At 53.9% G+C, this 16,631-nt stretch overlaps 1 protein-coding gene across 5 annotated transcripts in view; it reads right to left on the bottom strand.

Moving 5' to 3' along the window:
* The window catches only part of ATP2B4 (ATPase plasma membrane Ca2+ transporting 4), a 59,564-nt gene that overhangs the window by 8,824 nt on the left and 34,109 nt on the right, over positions 1 to 16,631 (bottom strand). For all 5 annotated transcript variants that reach the window (XM_054648741.2, XM_077190582.1, XM_077190584.1 and 2 more), the window contains exons 7-21: positions 16,132 to 16,167; positions 14,119 to 14,280; positions 13,444 to 13,658; positions 11,145 to 11,387; positions 10,317 to 10,451; positions 9,469 to 9,575; positions 8,471 to 8,705; positions 7,072 to 7,251; positions 6,408 to 6,495; positions 6,201 to 6,307; positions 4,518 to 4,709; positions 3,884 to 4,097; positions 3,294 to 3,505; positions 2,310 to 2,417; positions 1,267 to 1,449 (exon numbers count right to left, since the gene is read on the bottom strand). In XM_054648741.2, coding sequence (XP_054504716.1) covers positions 1,267 to 1,449; positions 2,310 to 2,417; positions 3,294 to 3,505; positions 3,884 to 4,097; positions 4,518 to 4,709; positions 6,201 to 6,307; positions 6,408 to 6,495; positions 7,072 to 7,251; positions 8,471 to 8,705; positions 9,469 to 9,575; positions 10,317 to 10,451; positions 11,145 to 11,387; positions 13,444 to 13,658; positions 14,119 to 14,280; positions 16,132 to 16,167 — 2,417 coding nt within the window. The remainder of the gene's footprint in view (positions 1 to 1,266; positions 1,450 to 2,309; positions 2,418 to 3,293; positions 3,506 to 3,883; positions 4,098 to 4,517; positions 4,710 to 6,200; positions 6,308 to 6,407; positions 6,496 to 7,071; positions 7,252 to 8,470; positions 8,706 to 9,468; positions 9,576 to 10,316; positions 10,452 to 11,144; positions 11,388 to 13,443; positions 13,659 to 14,118; positions 14,281 to 16,131; positions 16,168 to 16,631) is intronic.

The raw sequence follows: 16,631 nt of genomic DNA, 5'->3' as shown, positions 1-16,631 counted from the left end.
AGGAACTGAGCAGCATTCAGGGGCCACCGTGGCTTCCTGGGCACTTTGTGGCTGGGTGATGCCAGCCCCGTGGCACCTTCTGGGCACCTCCTCCAGGTGTTTCACACATGGCTTGGCTCCTGCCCCATTCTGATATCCCTCTTCTCCCCTGAGCCCTTTTCACACACCCCAAATGCGGACAGGAGCCCCCCCCCAATGCTCAGGTTGGACCCCAAAGAAGCTCCAGGACGTGCCAGCACCCATTTCTCACGTGGCAGGAGCTCATCTCAGCTCCAGCACAGGGAAACACCTGGGAAGATCCAGGCTCAGCCCCAGGGGCACCTCTGGCACTGCAGCCCTGCAGAGCTCCCGGATTTCCAGCACATCTGCAGCACTTCCAGGAGGGCCTGGATGCTCCCAGCACGTTCCTCATGTCAGTGAAGCACTGGTTACCCCCACACAGAGCCCAGCTGCCCCTCGGGGCTCACAGCCAGCCAGGAACCGAGGCTGAGCTTCACCTTGAGGCCCTTGAGGTGACACTGTGGAGGTGACAGCTCAGAGAAGCAAAGTTAACTCTGCCCCAGCCCCTGTCCCTGTTTGTTTGTCACAGAGGAGGGACAGAGAAGGAACAAAGGTGACCCAGCAGCTCTGCCTGCCTGGGGACACCAGGATTTTTCCCTCCATGGGACAGCTCTGCCCTGGCCTCCAAGGAAAGTGAGGGGCTTGGTGGGAGCAAAAATCCACCCTTTTGGGGTGGGGAAAAAGGAAAAAAATCAGGGGAAAAAAGTCAGGGAGAACCAAGTGATGTAAAAAGAAGAGTGAGAGATTTTCTCCTGTCGTGTGCCGCGGGGCTGAGCTCTGGGTGTGCAGCACGGGGAGGTGGCACAGAGGGGTGGCACAAGGAGCCACACCTTGAGGCTCTGGTGCTGGCAGATCCCTGCTGGGCACATTCCCACTGGGAACAGCATCCCAGCAAGAGCAGGGCAGAGCCTGGGGGGCTCCATGCACCCCTCACAGCCTCCTGTGCTGCTGAGGTGACCCTCAGTGGCACATCCAGCCTCCTGCACAGTGCCTGCAGCAGAACAGCCTCCCTCCACCCCCAGCTGTCCCCAAATCCAGGTTATCCTGGCTCCCTGCAAAGGCACAGACCGAAGCCTGGCCCGGGAGGCGATGGCATCCTGCGAGCAGCAGCTGTCACCTCTCTGCAGACACAGCCCCTGCAGGGGGAGAGAGAGAGGAGGGGACACAGCAGGCAGAGCCCCCCCCAGCCCTGCTGCCCCCCAGTACCTGGGTCTGGATCCTGTTGAGCCCCCGGAACCACAGGATCTGCCCCCGCCGCAGCTCCATCTCCGCGTGGTCGATCTCGTCCACGTCCTCGGGCAGCTCCTCCTCGGGGATCTCCTCCTTGGTGATGCCGTGCCCAGCCTCCTTCAGGAACTTCAGGTGGCTCGTTGGCACGGTGCAGATCAGCTGGGGACAGGCAGGGACACAGCAGGGACTTAGCCTGAGGTCCTGGGGATGCCTCAGGGTTTTGCTTTTGGGGTTTTTAGATTCTGTGCTGCTTTCGTGCGTGGGTCTGAGCTTTGTACTAAGGGTTGGTGAGCTCTGATCACAGAGTAGGGAGAGAAAACAATCCCTGCTCTATGATCCACATTTCAAATGATCCAAATCTGAGGCCCCCTCTATGATCCAAATTTCAAATTATCAAAATCTCAGGCCCAAAAGCATTAACATGGACTGAAGAGAGAGAAACAAGAAGGATGGGACTTCATAACCTGAAGCTGTAATTGGACAATTAACTCCAATATGCAAATGGAGCAGAATTTATAAAAGTGAGAGACCCCATGACCAGATGTCCATTTTGTGACCATTTTGGGTTCATCTTGGGTTCATTTTGTGACCATTTTGAGTCCATTTTGGGTTCATTTTGTGACCATTTTGGTTCACCTTAGGTGCAGCCCTGGCTGGGCTCTTGTGCTGCCTAAGGTGGATCCATTGAGGAGATCCTTTTAATAAATCCCTGCTTTATTCTTTGGCTCTGTCTAGTCTCTCTTCCAGCTCAGCCTTCTCAAGGCATCAGCTGCAGTGCCACCAGCCCATGGGAGATGCCAGGACCCAGTGGGGACACCAGGAACGTCCCTGTCACTGCTGGGTGTGTCCCTCTGCAGCAGGGTGGGACTGAGGAGGGGATGAGCGACCTCCTCTCCCGCTGCTGGGGTGGGGCATCAGCCCCATCCTAAACACCTTCATAAGGAGCTACCCTGGAGAAAAACCAGGGAGAACACGGCCAGGGAGGGAAGGATGGGGCAGGATTTGGGGCTGGCCCTTACCTGGCCCCACAGGAGCTCTCCCACTCCGATGAAAATGCACCAGAACCACTGGCTCAGGGTGAGCCCAGAGCAGCTGAAGGGCTTCCCACCAAACTCCACAATGATGATCTGCAGCACAGGAGAAAAGAGTCACACCTTGGGCATGGAAGGGTTGCCTTGGGCCACACCTTCCCCTCTCTCCTGGGATTACAAGAGGAGGAGCAAGGACCTCACATCCAGGCTGGGAATTTTAGGAGCAAGGACCTCACTCACTTCCAGGCTGGGAATTTTGTGGAACACCAGAGAGGTACAAAGACATCCCATCCAGACTGGAAAACTTATGGGACACCAGAAAGGAGCAGGGACCTCACACCCAGGCTGGGATTTTGGGTTTTTAGTCCATCCCATGGATTTGGACTAAATCAGAGTTTCCATGGTCTGGAAGCAATCCCAGTGGAATAACCCATGGAGCAAAGCGGAAGCCATGGAATAACCCACGTGGAATAACCCATGGAGCAAAGTGGAATAACCCATGGAATAACCCATGGAACAAAGTGGAATAACCCATGGAACAAAGTGGAATAAACCATGGAATAACCCACGTGGAATAACCCATAGAGCAAAGTGGAATAAACCATGGAATAACCCACATGGAATAACCCATAGAGCAAAGTGGAATAACCTATGGAATAACCCATGTGGAATAACCCATGGAACAAAGTGGAATAACCCATGGAATAACCCATGTGGAATAACCCATGGAGCAAATTGGAACTCAAGTGGAATAACCCATGGAGCAAAGTGGAATAACCCATGGAATAACCCACATGGAATAACCCATGGAGCAAAGCAGAAGCCACGGAATCCCAGTGGAATAACCCATGGAGCAAAGTGGAATAACCCATGGAATAACCCACGTGGAATAACCCATGGAGCAAAGCAGAAGCCACGGAATCCCAGTGGAATAACCCATGGAGCAAAGCAAAACGCCCGTGCTGGGGTCACCTGGGCGAAGAAGGTGCCCAGCACCACGGAGCAGAAGATGGGGTTGCGGTAGATGCCCTCGAAGACGTTCCTCTCGCCGTGGATCTTGCGCGCGTTGATCTCGTTGAAGAGCTGCATCATCACGAAGGTGTTGAAGACGATGGTGTAGTGCTCGGTGGGGGGCGAATGCAGGGGCGCGTTCCGGCCGCTGTCGATGTCGAAAAACTTCTCCCCTGAGCAGGAGAAAAAAGGGGAATTGGGGAAGGGAAGATGTGGAAGAGGTTTTACAGCATTTCTGAGAGCCACAGAGAAGTTTGAGAAGAGGATCCGTGTTTACACTGAATGAATTTTCTACCAAGGTTGTTGACATAGAATGACCAAAATGTCCCAAAAGAGAAACTGAGAAAGAAAGAAAAAACAACAGAAACCAAGAAAGAAAGAAAAACCAATAGAAATCAAGAAAGAAAGAAAAAAACTTTCCTTTCCCCCTTTCCCTTTCCTCCTTTTTCCTTTCCTTTTTCCCTTTCCTTCCTTCCCTTTCCTTTTTTCCCCTTTCCTTTCCCCCTTCCCCTCTCCCCTCTCTCCCAGGACACTCTGGCCCTGCGGCTGACCTGCGAAGAGCAGGGTGAAGATGATGGTGAGCTGGTAGACGGCGTGGCCCAGGATGTTTTTCATCATGGTGCGGGAGATGAGCGGCTTGTTGCGCCCGTAGGGTTTGCGCAGCAGCAGCGACTCCGACGGCGGCTCCGTGGCCAGCGCCAGCGAGGCGAACGTGTCCATGATCAGGTTCACCCACAGCATCTGCACGGCCTTCAGGGGCGAGTCCTGAGGGGGGAGAACGTGTCATGCCACCAAAATAAACCTTTGTTCCCTTCTTTGTTTCGCTCTCCTCCTGAAGAGAACTCCAGAATTGCTCTGGGGTACTTAACACCTTCCTAAAACACCCCCCAAGATATTTCTTCTTTTCTCTGGGACCTCCTGTGTCCCACCTGCCCAGGTGAGAACCCTCCCCATGTCCCACCCACCCAGGTGAGCTCACCTGTGTGATGCAGGTGCCAGTGAAGGCCACGATGATGCCACCACCATGTCCCACCCATCCCAGGTGAGAACCCTCCCCATGTCCCACCTACCCAGGTGAGCTCACCTGGATAATGCAGGGACCAGCGAAGGCCACAATGATGCCACCACCATGTCCCACCCACCCAAATGAGATCCCCCATGTCCCACCTACCCAGGTGAGCTCACCTGTGTGATGCAGGCGCCAGTGAAGGCCACGATGACGGCCACCACGTTGACGGTGAGCTGGAACTGCAGGAACTTGGAGATGCTGTCGTAGACGTTGCGGCCCCACATGACGGCCTTGACGATGCTGGTGAAGTTGTCGTCGGTCAGGATGATGTCCGAGGCCTCCTTGGCCACGTCCGTGCCCGCGATGCCCTTGGGGACAAAGCCAGGGGTGAGTCACGGCCCTGCCTGGCTCTGCTGTGTGCCAGGGATGTGCCCAGCAGGAAAAGCCCCTGGAGCTGGTGCCAATCCCTGCTCAGCAGGGCCAGCAGAGCTCCAGGGGCTTCAGGGACAGGCTCTGAGGCGGCACAGCTTCCCCAGACAGAGCCATGGTGCAGAAAAGCTGGAAAACAGCTGGGAAAACACTAGGAAACGGACAGAAAACAGCTGGGAAACAGCCAGGAAAATGCCAGGAAACAGCCAGGTAAGGGATGGAAAACTGACATGAAAACAGACAGGAAACAGCCAGAAAACAGCTGGGAAACAGCTGGAGAAAAGCTGTAAATCTGCTGGGAAAATGCCAGGAAATAGCTGGAAAACAGACAGGAAAACAGACAGGAAATAGCTGGAAAAAAGCTGGAAATCTGCTGGAAAACAGCTGGGAAAATGCCAGCAAACAGCTGGAAAACAGGGGGAAAACAGTCTGGAAAACAGACTGGAAAACAGCTGGAAAACGAACAGGAAACAGCTGGAAAATGAACAGGAAACAGCTGGAAAACGAACAGGAAACAGCTGGGAAACAGCTGGAAACAGCTCCCTCCTCACATCAGGGATTGGCTCCATCCCGGGCTGGGCGCCTCTGCTGGGAGCCCAAGGGAGGCAGAGCTCAGCCCGGAGGGTTCTGCCCCAGCCTGGGCTGAGAACGGCCCTGCAGCTTCCCAAAAATCCCCAAAACTCCCAAAAAATCCCCAAAAATCCCTGTCAGGATCTCCAGGGCAGTGGGCCGGGCTGCGCTTCCCGGAGCCGGCACTGCGAGGCGCTCGCCCCGCAGGAATTCCATGCAGGAATTCCAAGCCCTGCCCAAAACGAGCCCATTCCTGGCGTTTTCCCGGATTCCCCAGATCCCAATCCCTCCTCAAAGGGGAAATCCCTGCCTGCTGCAGCGAATGGGGTTTAGGGGAACAGCTTTCCCTGCTTCTGGAATTGAGTTTGGCTGTTCAGCACATTTCTAAAAACACTTCCCTAAAAATCTCTCATTTGCTCCCCACCCAGCTCCTGCTCATGTCCCTAAATTAACCCCCAGGGAACCTGTTATAAACAACAGGTTTATTTCCCTGCTTCTTTCAGACAGGATAAAAAGGCATCAAACCAGAGTTTTCCCCCATAAATCAATTCCCAAAGCCTGATCCAGCACCATGCCTGGAATTGGGGTGAAAAGCTGCAGGAAAAACCAAATCCTGGGGTTCCCTCCCATGGCTGTCCTGGATCCAGCAGAGACACTGGGACAGGGCAGGTCCCTGCTCTGGGACCTCCAAGGAATTCCCAACCCCTTTCTCACAGCCCTACGCAGCTCAGACTCCAACCCAACACCCTAAGAAAATCCCTTTTTGGGTTTTCAGTCCATCCCATAGATTTGGAAAAGAGTTTCCATGGGTTCTGGAAGCAATCCCATGGAACAAAGGAAAACCCCCAGGCTGGCCCTACCATGGCAAACCCAACATCTGCTTTCTTCAGGGCTGGGCCATCGTTGGTGCCGTCCCCTGTCACAGCCACCACCTGCCTCTGGTCACCCACGGTGCTGTCGATGATTCCTGCCACGGAAACAAGAAATTAAACCCCAAGGGAAGGATCCCAGCCTGGACCAGGCTGGAAAAACTCCAGGGAGGAGCCTTGGAGAGGGGCAGTGCCCACCTTTCACCAGGGTGTGCTTGTCTGTGGGCGAGGAGCGTGCCAGCACCCGCAGCTTGGGCCAGATCTTGTCCAGCTGCTCCTGCTCCACCTGCAGGACCAGGAAGAGGGAAGTGAATCCTCCTCAGGAATCTTCTGTCCCACCAGAGAGCAAATCCCAAGTGGGACGGGACAGTGGCTTCACCCCAAACACTGCTGAGCACCCCAGCAGCTTCCTTATGCAAGGAAACAAGGAAAACCCAGCGGGATTTGGGAAACCCAGCAAGATCCTGAAAACCCATCAGGATTTGGGAAATCTATCAGGATTTGGGAAACCCAGCAGGATCTGGGAAACCCCTCAAGATTCAGAAAACCCAGCAGGATTCTGAAAAACCAGCAGGATCTAGAAAACCCAGCAAGATTCGGAAAACCCAGCAGGACTTGGGAAATCTATCAGGATTTAGGAAACTCATCAGGATTTAGGAAACTCATCAGGATCCTGAAAACCCCTCAGGATTTAGGAAACACAGCAGGATCCTGAAAACCCCTCAGGATTTAGGAAACCCCTCAGGATTTGGGGAACCACTCAGGATTTAGGAAACCCCTCAGGATTCGGGGAACCCCTCAGGATTTGGGGTTTTTGCAGCTGCAGAAGCCTCCCTGCCCGCGCAGGGCCGAGCTCTCCCACCTCTCCCTTCTCGTTGCGGATCAGGCGGTTGAACTCCTTCCCCTCCAGGCACAGGAAGTCCTCCCCAGGCAGCAGGATGCCACACTTGGTGGCGATGGCACGGGCAGTGTTGATGTTGTCCCCTGTCACCATGCGGACGGTGATGCCCGCGCGCTGGCACTTCAGGATGGCATCGGGCACCTGGGGACAGGGACAGGGTTGGCACTGGGAACGCCGGGGGTGAGGCAGCTCCTCGTCCCTAAAAGGATCTGGGGAGGGCTCTGGAGGGGTGGGGGAGCTGCATCTGCCACCCCAAAGGGAAGGGACCTCGCTGCCACCTTGCTGCCACCTCACCGTCACCTCGCTGTCACCTCCCTGGGGCTCCCATGGCTCTCCTGGATCCAGCAGAGACACCAGGACAGGGCAGGTCCCTGCTCCAAAGAATTCCCAACCCTTTGCTCACAGTCCCACACAGCCTTTCCTCCCTTCCAAAGGGAATGGACCTCGCTGCCACCTTGCTGCCACCTCCCTGGGTGCCAAGGCACGTCCAGACCGTCCATAAAAGCAGGAATTTCATCCCCTCCCACCCCACTAATGGGTTTATCCATCAGGGAAGAGAGGAAATTGGAGTGAGCAATGAGCAAATCAAATCAGGAGCCTCCAGAGCTGCTGCAGCCAAGGGATCTGTAATGCAATTCCCAGATTGCCAGATCCCTGAACATCTCATCAGGGACCAGGAGAGCAGGGGGAGAGCTCCAGACTGCATCCAGAGGCAGGGATGGGGCATTATTGCATTAGCCCAGCACACAGCTCAGAGGGAAAACCAGCTCCAGGAGCCCAAGGATTCTTGCTGGCTGCTTCCATTCACCTGGAGCAGCACAGAACACAAGGATTGGGAATTTTGGGTAGGAACACGCTGCCATTGTTTTGTCCAAAAATGGGAGAGAAATGCCTGCAGCAGGAATGGGCACAGAGGAGCTGCTGGAATTCTTTGGGGGAATATCAGGGATGGGCACAGAAGAACTGCTGGAATTCTTTGGGGGTAAAGCAGGGAGAGCTGCTGGAATTCCTTGGGGGAATATCAGGGATGGACACAGAGGAGCTGCTGGAATTCCTTGGGTGAACACCAGGGGTGGGCACAGAGGAGCTGATGGAGTTCACAGAATCACAGAATGAGGTTGGAAGAGACCTCTAAGATCATCGAGTCCAACCTATGCCCTAACTCCTCAACCAGACCATAGCACCAAGTGCCATGTCCAGTCTTTTTTTAAACACACTGGGGACACAGAAGAGCTGCTGGAATTCCCTGGGGGCACAGCAGGGATGGGCACAGAGGACCTGCTGGAGTTCCTGAAGGGATCCCAGCCCTGAGCAGCAGGAAAAGGGCCAGGAACAGCACAGGCCAGGGGGGGTTTGGTACCTCGGGCCGTACGGGATCCTCGATCCCCACCACAGCAATGCAGGTCAGGTCAGACAGGATCTCGTTCTCGCTGTCCCAGTCGGGCTCTGCGTCCGCAGGGAAGTCCCGGAATGCCAGGCAGATGGTCCTGAGCCCGTGGCAGGCCATGGGCTCGATCACCTTCTTCACCATCTCGTCCCTGTCCTTCACCTTGAACACCCGCGGCTCGCCGTTCTTGTCCAGGATCTTGGTGCACCTGAGGGGACCGGGAGCTGAGTGAGGCACTGTCACATTCCTGGCACCCCATCCACAAAAACGGGGCTGTTCCTTTATCACAGCCCCCTCCAGATTCCCTAAACCTACCCAAAACACTCTCAGCACATTCCTGTCACCACATCTATAGAAGGGACACAACCCCTTCCACAGCTCCCTCCAGATTTCCTAAATCCATCCAAAAACCGCTCAGTACATTCCTGGGACCCCATCTACACAAAGCCCCTTCCAGATTTCCTAAACCCACCCAAAAAACACTTGGCACATTCCTGGCACCCCATCTACAAAAAGGGGCTGTTCCTTTTTCACAGCCCCCTCCAATTTCCCCAAACCCACCCAAAAAACACTCAGCACATTCCTGTCACCACATCCACAAAAAGGGGCACATTCCCCTTCCACAAGTCCCTCCAACTTTCACAAATCCACCCAAAAAACACTTGGCACATTCCTGGCACCTCATCCACAGAAAAGGGGGCATTCTCCTCCCACAGCTCCTTCCAGCTTTCCCAAATCCACCCAAAAACCTCCTTGCCATATTCCCAGCACCCCATCTACAAACAGGGGCTGTCCCTTTTTCACAGCCCCCTCCAACTTTCCCAAACCCATTCCTGGCACCCTGTATGGACACCCCCTTTCCCTCCAGCTTTCCCAAACCCCACTGGGCACCTCCCAGCACCCACGCCCATGCCCCCTTGCCCCGTGGGATGCCCAGGATTCCCGGGGGATGGGGCAGGAGCAGGATTTACTTGCGCAGGATGATCTCAGAGGCGCCCTTGCTGTACATGCGGAAGCCGCCGCCGCTGTTCCTCAGCACGGTGCTCATGGACTTGCGCACGGAGTTGAAGGTGTAGACCTGATTTGTGGGGGAAAAAAAACCCCAAAACTTAACTCCACAACTTGTAAAAGATGTAAAGCTGGTATTTATTACAGCCCTGGATATATGTGGGGTTGTTCCTCCTAAAGGACACCCCTGAGAATTCCCGATCCTTTTTTTATGCCCTTTACTTGCACAGAGTTTCACAATAGGTTTAGGTATATTCATTATAGGTTCATATAGGTTCAAATAGGTCCTATTCATTATAGTTTTATGTATATTCATTATAGGTTCATATAGGTTCTATTCATTATAGGTTTATGTATATTCATTATAGGTTCATATAGGTCCTATTCATTATAGGTTTATGTATATTCATTATAGGTTCATATAGGTTCTATAGGTCCTATTCATTATAGGTTTATATATATTCATTTTACTGGTTTTGAGTTACAATTTGCAATTATTCCTTGTGCAGAGAACTCTCTGGTCACTCTGTCTGCAGCTTCAGCTTTGGCTCTCACCTTTGTTTCAAAGTTCAAGGGGCCCCTCTTATCTCCCTTTTTAGTTGGGGAGTTCCCATTCTTTCTCCTTAGCTGAGGCAGTTTGCGAGCACAGCAGAGTTAACACACCAAACAGGTTAAAACAGCACATTTCATCTCTGTTAGCAAGCTCCAGACTCAATAATGCAAAGCAGCACATTTCACTTAATTCCAAAATGGATTTCACCTAAATCCAAAATGGATTTCTACCCTGGTAAATTTCTATTCTGTTCCAGACCTTGTAGAGCTTCTCCTCGGGCACCTCGTTGCGCACGGCCTGGTAGTCCTGCTTCAGGTCCAGCACGAAGCCCAGCAGGGCACACTCGGTCTTGTTGCCCACCTGGCGGGGCAGCCCCCCTTCCTTCTCTGGTGGCTGCAAAAAGGAGGGAGAAATGATGAAGGATGCCAAACCCGGGTGTGGAACAGGGTGGAATGATGAAATGATAGATGGAAGGATAGGTGGAACAATGGATTGAAGGATGGATGGATGGATGGATGGATGGATGGATGGATGGATGGATGGACGGATGGAACAATGCCTTAAGTTTAAGCTTTTGTATTTTCCAGACTATGTACTGCATTAGGATATGACTCTGAACTTCACGTGTTCTCCTCACAGCTCAGCCACACCAAACAATCCTTTTCCAGCCCCAGAACCAAGGACTCTGCTGCAGCTTCAGCCCCAAAAAGTGCAAACAGGGAATTGAGAAGAGCAAACTGGAAGGATGGGACTGCACAACCTGGAGCTGTGACTGGACAATTAACCCCAATATGGACATGGACCAAAACTTATAAAAGTGTGAAAACTCATGACCAGGTGTCCATCTTTGGATGGAGCCATGGCCGGGCTCTTGTACTGCCCAAGATTCTTGAAGATTCACCTTGGGCAGGTAGGACAGGGGACAAGGTGAGGGGAACACAGAGAACAGGGACAGCCCTTCCCCAGCAGCTCTGGGGTCACTCTCACTACATTTTAATCAACCCTACTTTATTCCTTTAATTCTGTCCAGCCTGAGTTCCCAGTACGTTCATCAGGACGCCCCCAAGCTTCGGTGCCGCAGCTCACCAGGATCTTGGAGGTGTAGGCAGAGTTGATGGCCACGCCGTGGACGATGAGGTCCAGGGTTTTGGGCAGGATGGCCTCGGGGTCGGGGATCTGGCGGTAGTGGGTGTCCCCCACGTAGGCCTGCACCACGGTCATGCGGTTCATGGTCAGCGTGCCCGTCTTGTCCGAGCAGATGGCCGTGGCGTTGCCCATGGTCTCGCAGGCGTCCAGGTGCCTCACCAGGTTGTTGTCCTTCATCATTTTCTGCAAGCAGCGAGAAGTCAGGGCTGACCTCACCCCTGCCACCCCCGTCCCTTTCAGGAAGTTGTCTGTGACAATGCAATTGATTTTGAAAAGAAGTTTCAATCCTGGTAGACTGCAGGAAATTTCACCTATGATCCTGCTTCTAATGTAGCCACTGCCTTTGTGCTTACCATCCATAATTCCACTGTTTACATTATCCATCCCATCACTGCACTAAGATTAAATCATCCAAAACAGTGCTCTACAGTCGCAGACATCTTTTCATGAAAAATCCTTTCTTTAGGACTTCTCCTCTTGAGAAGCTGAGAGGCCTCAAGAACAAAATGATTAAACAATGATTATCTGCTGCTGTAGAATGCAACAGGTAGATCTGTGATTGGTTTCATGGAGTTGTTTGTAATTAATGGCCAATCATAGCTCAGTTGGCTCAAGCTTTCTGTCTGAGCCACAAACTTTTGTTATCATTCTTTTCTATTCTTAGCTTAGTTAGCTTTCTGATGAGAACTTTTTTTTTTATTTATATAGTTTTTATGTAATATATATCATAAAATAATAAACGAAGCCTCCTGAAACATAGAGTCAGATCCTCGTCTCTGTTCTAATTTAAAAACTCTTGTGAACAGTGTCACACTCTACCCTTCAGGACATAGGGTGTGGGCACGAAAAGTGAATGAAAAGTAGCAAACAGCAAACTTAGAATCCTGCATTACTAGACAACAGCTGGGATTCATTTGTGAAAGCAATACTATTAATGCCCAGGATGTGTGTCTAGACACTGAACAGAGTATCTGCCACTTCGAAATTCATCCAGTCACTGATCAGAAAACTGTGCTCATATATACTGATAAAGACAACTTTCTGAATTTCAGCTGGAAAATTACTGGAAATTACTGAATTTCAGCTGGAAAAATACTGATTAAAAGCCTGGGAACAAGGCCATTCAGCATTGCTTTGAATAGAAGTACTTTCTGATTCTAAGACTCAAGTTATAATTACATACAAAACAATTCTGAACATGAAAGCATGAACTACTTTCAGGGGGACCTCAGAACCTCAGGTCCCTCCCCTGAAGATTCCCTCCCAGGTGTGTCAGTCACCTCTCCTTTCCCCTCCCAGCACTGAAATCCTGGAATTCCAGAAGGATTGGTAGATCCAAAGGATGCCCTCTACCCCTGGGGGGGGATTTGGGCCATCCCGGTGTCCTTTGTCCCTTTGTCCCTCCCCTCCTGTCCCTGCTTGGTGCCTCCCTGCCCCTTCCCTGCCCTCTCCCGGGGTCAAAGGAGCAGCAGCCACGGGCTCAGGGAGTTCTGTGGGAGCTGGTGCTGCATTCAGAGGCCTGAGGGCCAGAATAAAGCTCTGGATCCAAACCCTCCATCAGAACCGACTCCTTTCCTTCACCATTGCCTGAAAGCTTCTCCACAGAGGGAAACCTGAGGAGCAGCCCCTGTTATGGGGGGAAGCTCCATCCCAGCAGCACCAGAGCTCCTGCAGGCCTGGACTTGTCTGCAGGGCCCAGCTGCAGCACCCAGGCAGGCAAAAGTGTCTGTGGGGTGAAACACCACGCACCCAAAGGTGTCTGTGAGGTGAAACACCACACACCCAGGCAGCCCAAAGTGTCTGTGGGGTGAAACACCACACACCCAGGCAGCCCAAAGTGTCTGTGGGGTGAAACACCACACACCCAGCAGCCAAAAGTGTCTGTGGGGTGAAACACCACACACCCAGCCAGCCAAAAGTGTCTGTGGGGTGAAACACCACACACCCAGGCAGCCAAAAGTGTCTGTGGGGTGAAACACCACACACCCAAAAGTGTCTGTGGGGTGAAACACCACACACCCAGCCAGGCAAAAGTGTCTGTGGGTGAAACACCACACACCCAGCAGCCAAAAGTGTCTGTGGGGTGAAACACCACACACCCAGCAGCCAAAAGTGTCTGTGGGGTGAAACACCACAGTGGCCACTGTTTGGTTCAGCAGCAGGGCCAGACAAGCTCAGGCACGTCCTGGCCACAACATTGGTGATATTCCAACAGTCCCTCCTCACGCCCAGGTCTCACCTTGACAGAGTAGGCCAGCGAGATGGTGACGGCCAGCGGGAGCCCCTCGGGCACGGCCACCACCAGCACGGTGACGCCGATGATGAAGAACTTGACGAAGTACTGGATGTAGATGGGGGTGCACTCGGCCAGCCAGGGCCGCTTCTGCACCCCAAAGGTGTCGATGACGAAGTAGAGCACCAGGATGATGACGGTGATGGCCGACATGATCAGCCCTGGGGACGAGGACGAGGTCAGGGGACACAGGGGACAGAGGGAACAGGGTCAGCCCTTCCCCACTAGCTCTGGGGACACTGGGGATGGGGACAAGGATGAGGAGAGGGGACACAGGGGACAGGGTCAGCCCTTCTTCACTGTCTCTAGGGACACTGGAGACAAGCAGAGCCCTTCCCCACCAGATCTGGGGATAGGGACAAGGATGAGATAAGGGGACACAGGACAGGGTCAGCCCTTCCCCACCAGCTCTGGGGTCATAGGGGACAAGCACAGCCCTTCCTCACCAGCTCTGGGGACAAGGATGGGATGAGGAGAGGGGACACAGGACAGGGTCAGCCCTTCCCCACCAGCTCTGGGGACAAGGATGGGATGAGGAGAGGGGACACAGGACAGGGTCAGCCCTTCCCCACCAGCTCTGGGGTCACTGTCACTGTCACTGTCACTGTCACTGTCACTCACCTGCCTTCCCGATCTGCACCGCCAGGCGCGTGAGCTTCCCCTGCAGCACCGACTTCTCCTTCTTGGGCACCTTCACCTTCTTCTTCTCCTTCTCCTCATTTTCCACCCCCTCCTGGCTCTTCAGGGGCTGGATCTCTAAGGCCACACCATCCTGAGTTTTAGCTACAGCCCGGGGGGCAAAAGAAGACACCACGTGTGAACAGGAGAGGCCCAGGCCAGGCTGGAGGACACCACGGAGGAGGATGGTGGTGGCAGAGAGAGAGAGAGAGAGAAATCCAGGACAAGAACCACTCCCGACCACACACGCGTCCGAGCACATGGAAGCTCCGTGTCCAGGCCCTGCCACCTCTCTCCGGGGTGCTTTTCTGTCATCTACCCCCTGCCCACGGATCAGGGATCCTCAGAGGTGACTCTGGCACTCATCACCCCTCTGCAAGAGACCCTCTAGGCCAGATTTTGGGGTTCTCTTCCAGCCTCTAAGCCTGCAGAGGATTGGGAGTGCTTTGGAATGAGCCCAGAGATGCTCCAGTGTCCCCAGTTCCCCCAGTGCCACCCCTGCAGTGCCCTGTGGGCGGCCCAGCAGGAATCGCTCGCCAGGGAAGCGACGGAGGGGGTGAGATGGAGGGGAGGGTTAGAAATTGGGATGGAGACTGAAGAGCAGGGAGCCAGGAATCCTCCAATCCCAGCCTGGAGCCGTCCACCACGCCTCTGGGACCCGAGACAGCCCAGCTTCCCATTCCTAAAACTGGGCTAACCCAGCTGGAAGGCTGCCCTGGGCAAACCCAAGCCTGGCAGCTTTGGAGAGGGACGGGCAGCCCAGCAGAGGCTCCTCCTGAGCTGGTGGAGCTGGAGGAGCAGCAGTGGCCCCAGGGCCACCCCCTGGGGGTGTCCTGTCCCCTCCTGGGCTGGAGGCCACCCCGGAGCAGCTCCACGGTGACAAGAGACCCGACACGGACACAACAAAGCACCCGGACACAGCTGACTCAAGGAGGGCAACTCAAACTGCTGAGAGAGAGAGAAACAGAGAGAGAAACAGAGAGAGAGAGAGAGAGAGGGGTGGAGAGAGAGGTGCAGAAATGGGGCTTCCTCCACAGCCTGCAAAGAACAGGGTGAGAAACACTGGTGAGGAGACGCTCACGGAGTCGAGGCCATGGCAGGACAGGGTGCAAGCGTCCCATGGGCCAGGCCCTGGGGGAGATCTCATCCCAGGAATGCCAGGAGGGCACCTCCAGCTCTGCCCTGAACACCAACCCTGTGCAGGGACAGCTTTAAACCACCAAATCCCTGCTGGGAGTCATGGAGGCATCCCAAGAAAGGGATGCTCTACAAGAAGCATCCCTGAAAAATGGCTCTTCCCCATGCAGGAACAGCAGGAAGGTTCATTCCAGTGATGCCTTAGGATTTTAGCTTTTATCTTTTCCATACATTTATAATCCTGCAGTTCTTTAGTGTATAACCCTAAACTCCACACACAGTGTCAGCTGCTGCTTTCCCATTCTTATCACAATTCCTCTCCAGGCCTGGGAATCAACACCACCTCACTGGTCAGGCCCTGAGAGATGGGAGCAAAAGGGAGTTGGGGGAGCAAACTTGGTGTCAATGGCTTCATTACCTGCAGCTGTAATTGGCAGATTAACCCCCAATATGCAAATGGGTATATAAGTGTGAAAACCCCGTGACCCGTGGTCCATTTCTGGGTGGGCTTCATCTGCCCTAAATGCACCTGAAGGCCCTTCAATAAATAAAACTGCTTTTGATTCCCTTAATTGGGTCTGGCCTCTGGTTTTGGGCAGTCCCAGCACGGCATCCCCTGCCTTGGGTTGGGGTTTTGGGGACACCACGGGACCGTTGCACCCTGTCCTGGAGAAACGAGGCGAGAGTCCCGCCGGAGCAGCAAAGAGCACAGACTGATGAGGAGAAGGAAGGAAGGAAGAAGGAGGAAGGAAAGAAGGAAGGAGGAATGCCTGGTAGTTAGTGTGGTGCTGGTTCAAAGGATGGAGAGGCTGGCGTTACCTTTGTTGCGGTTTTCGGGGGCTCCGCTTTTTTTACCTGTTCAAAGAGAGAAAGGGGGGAGGGCTGAGCACAAGGAGCCGCATTCCCCGTCCAGCTGGGACGCTCCCAGGGGCCACTCCAGTGGTCACCCTCTGGACACCACGCCTTGGTCCACACACAGCTCGAGGCTCCGCAGCTCCCAGGCTGCCCTGGGCACCCCTGTCCCAAGGATTCTGCTTCTCCCCACCTGTAAATCACCCCCAAACCCCAGCAGTGCCTCGAGGGTGCTGGAGGTGCCTCAGATTTTCAGGAGGAGAAGCCACAGAGCAGATTTTCAGGAGAAAAAACCCTCCTGGCAGCTCCAGGTCCCTCCCTCCTGCTGCCACCAGATCCAGATGGGAAGCACAGACTTGTCCCCCACCATGGGCAGCACCAGACCCAGAGCAGGGATGTGTGACCCCCCAAAATCTGTCCAGGTGGCACATGGGGGTGCCCAGGGCTGCTGCTGCACCTCAACCAGC

The sequence above is a fragment of the Agelaius phoeniceus genome, chromosome 25, assembly GCF_051311805.1.
Source record: "Agelaius phoeniceus isolate bAgePho1 chromosome 25, bAgePho1.hap1, whole genome shotgun sequence".
NCBI lineage: Eukaryota > Metazoa > Chordata > Aves > Passeriformes > Icteridae > Agelaius > Agelaius phoeniceus.
Note: the sequence above shows the minus strand (reverse complement) of the source record. Positions and strands in the feature narration are given on the sequence as shown.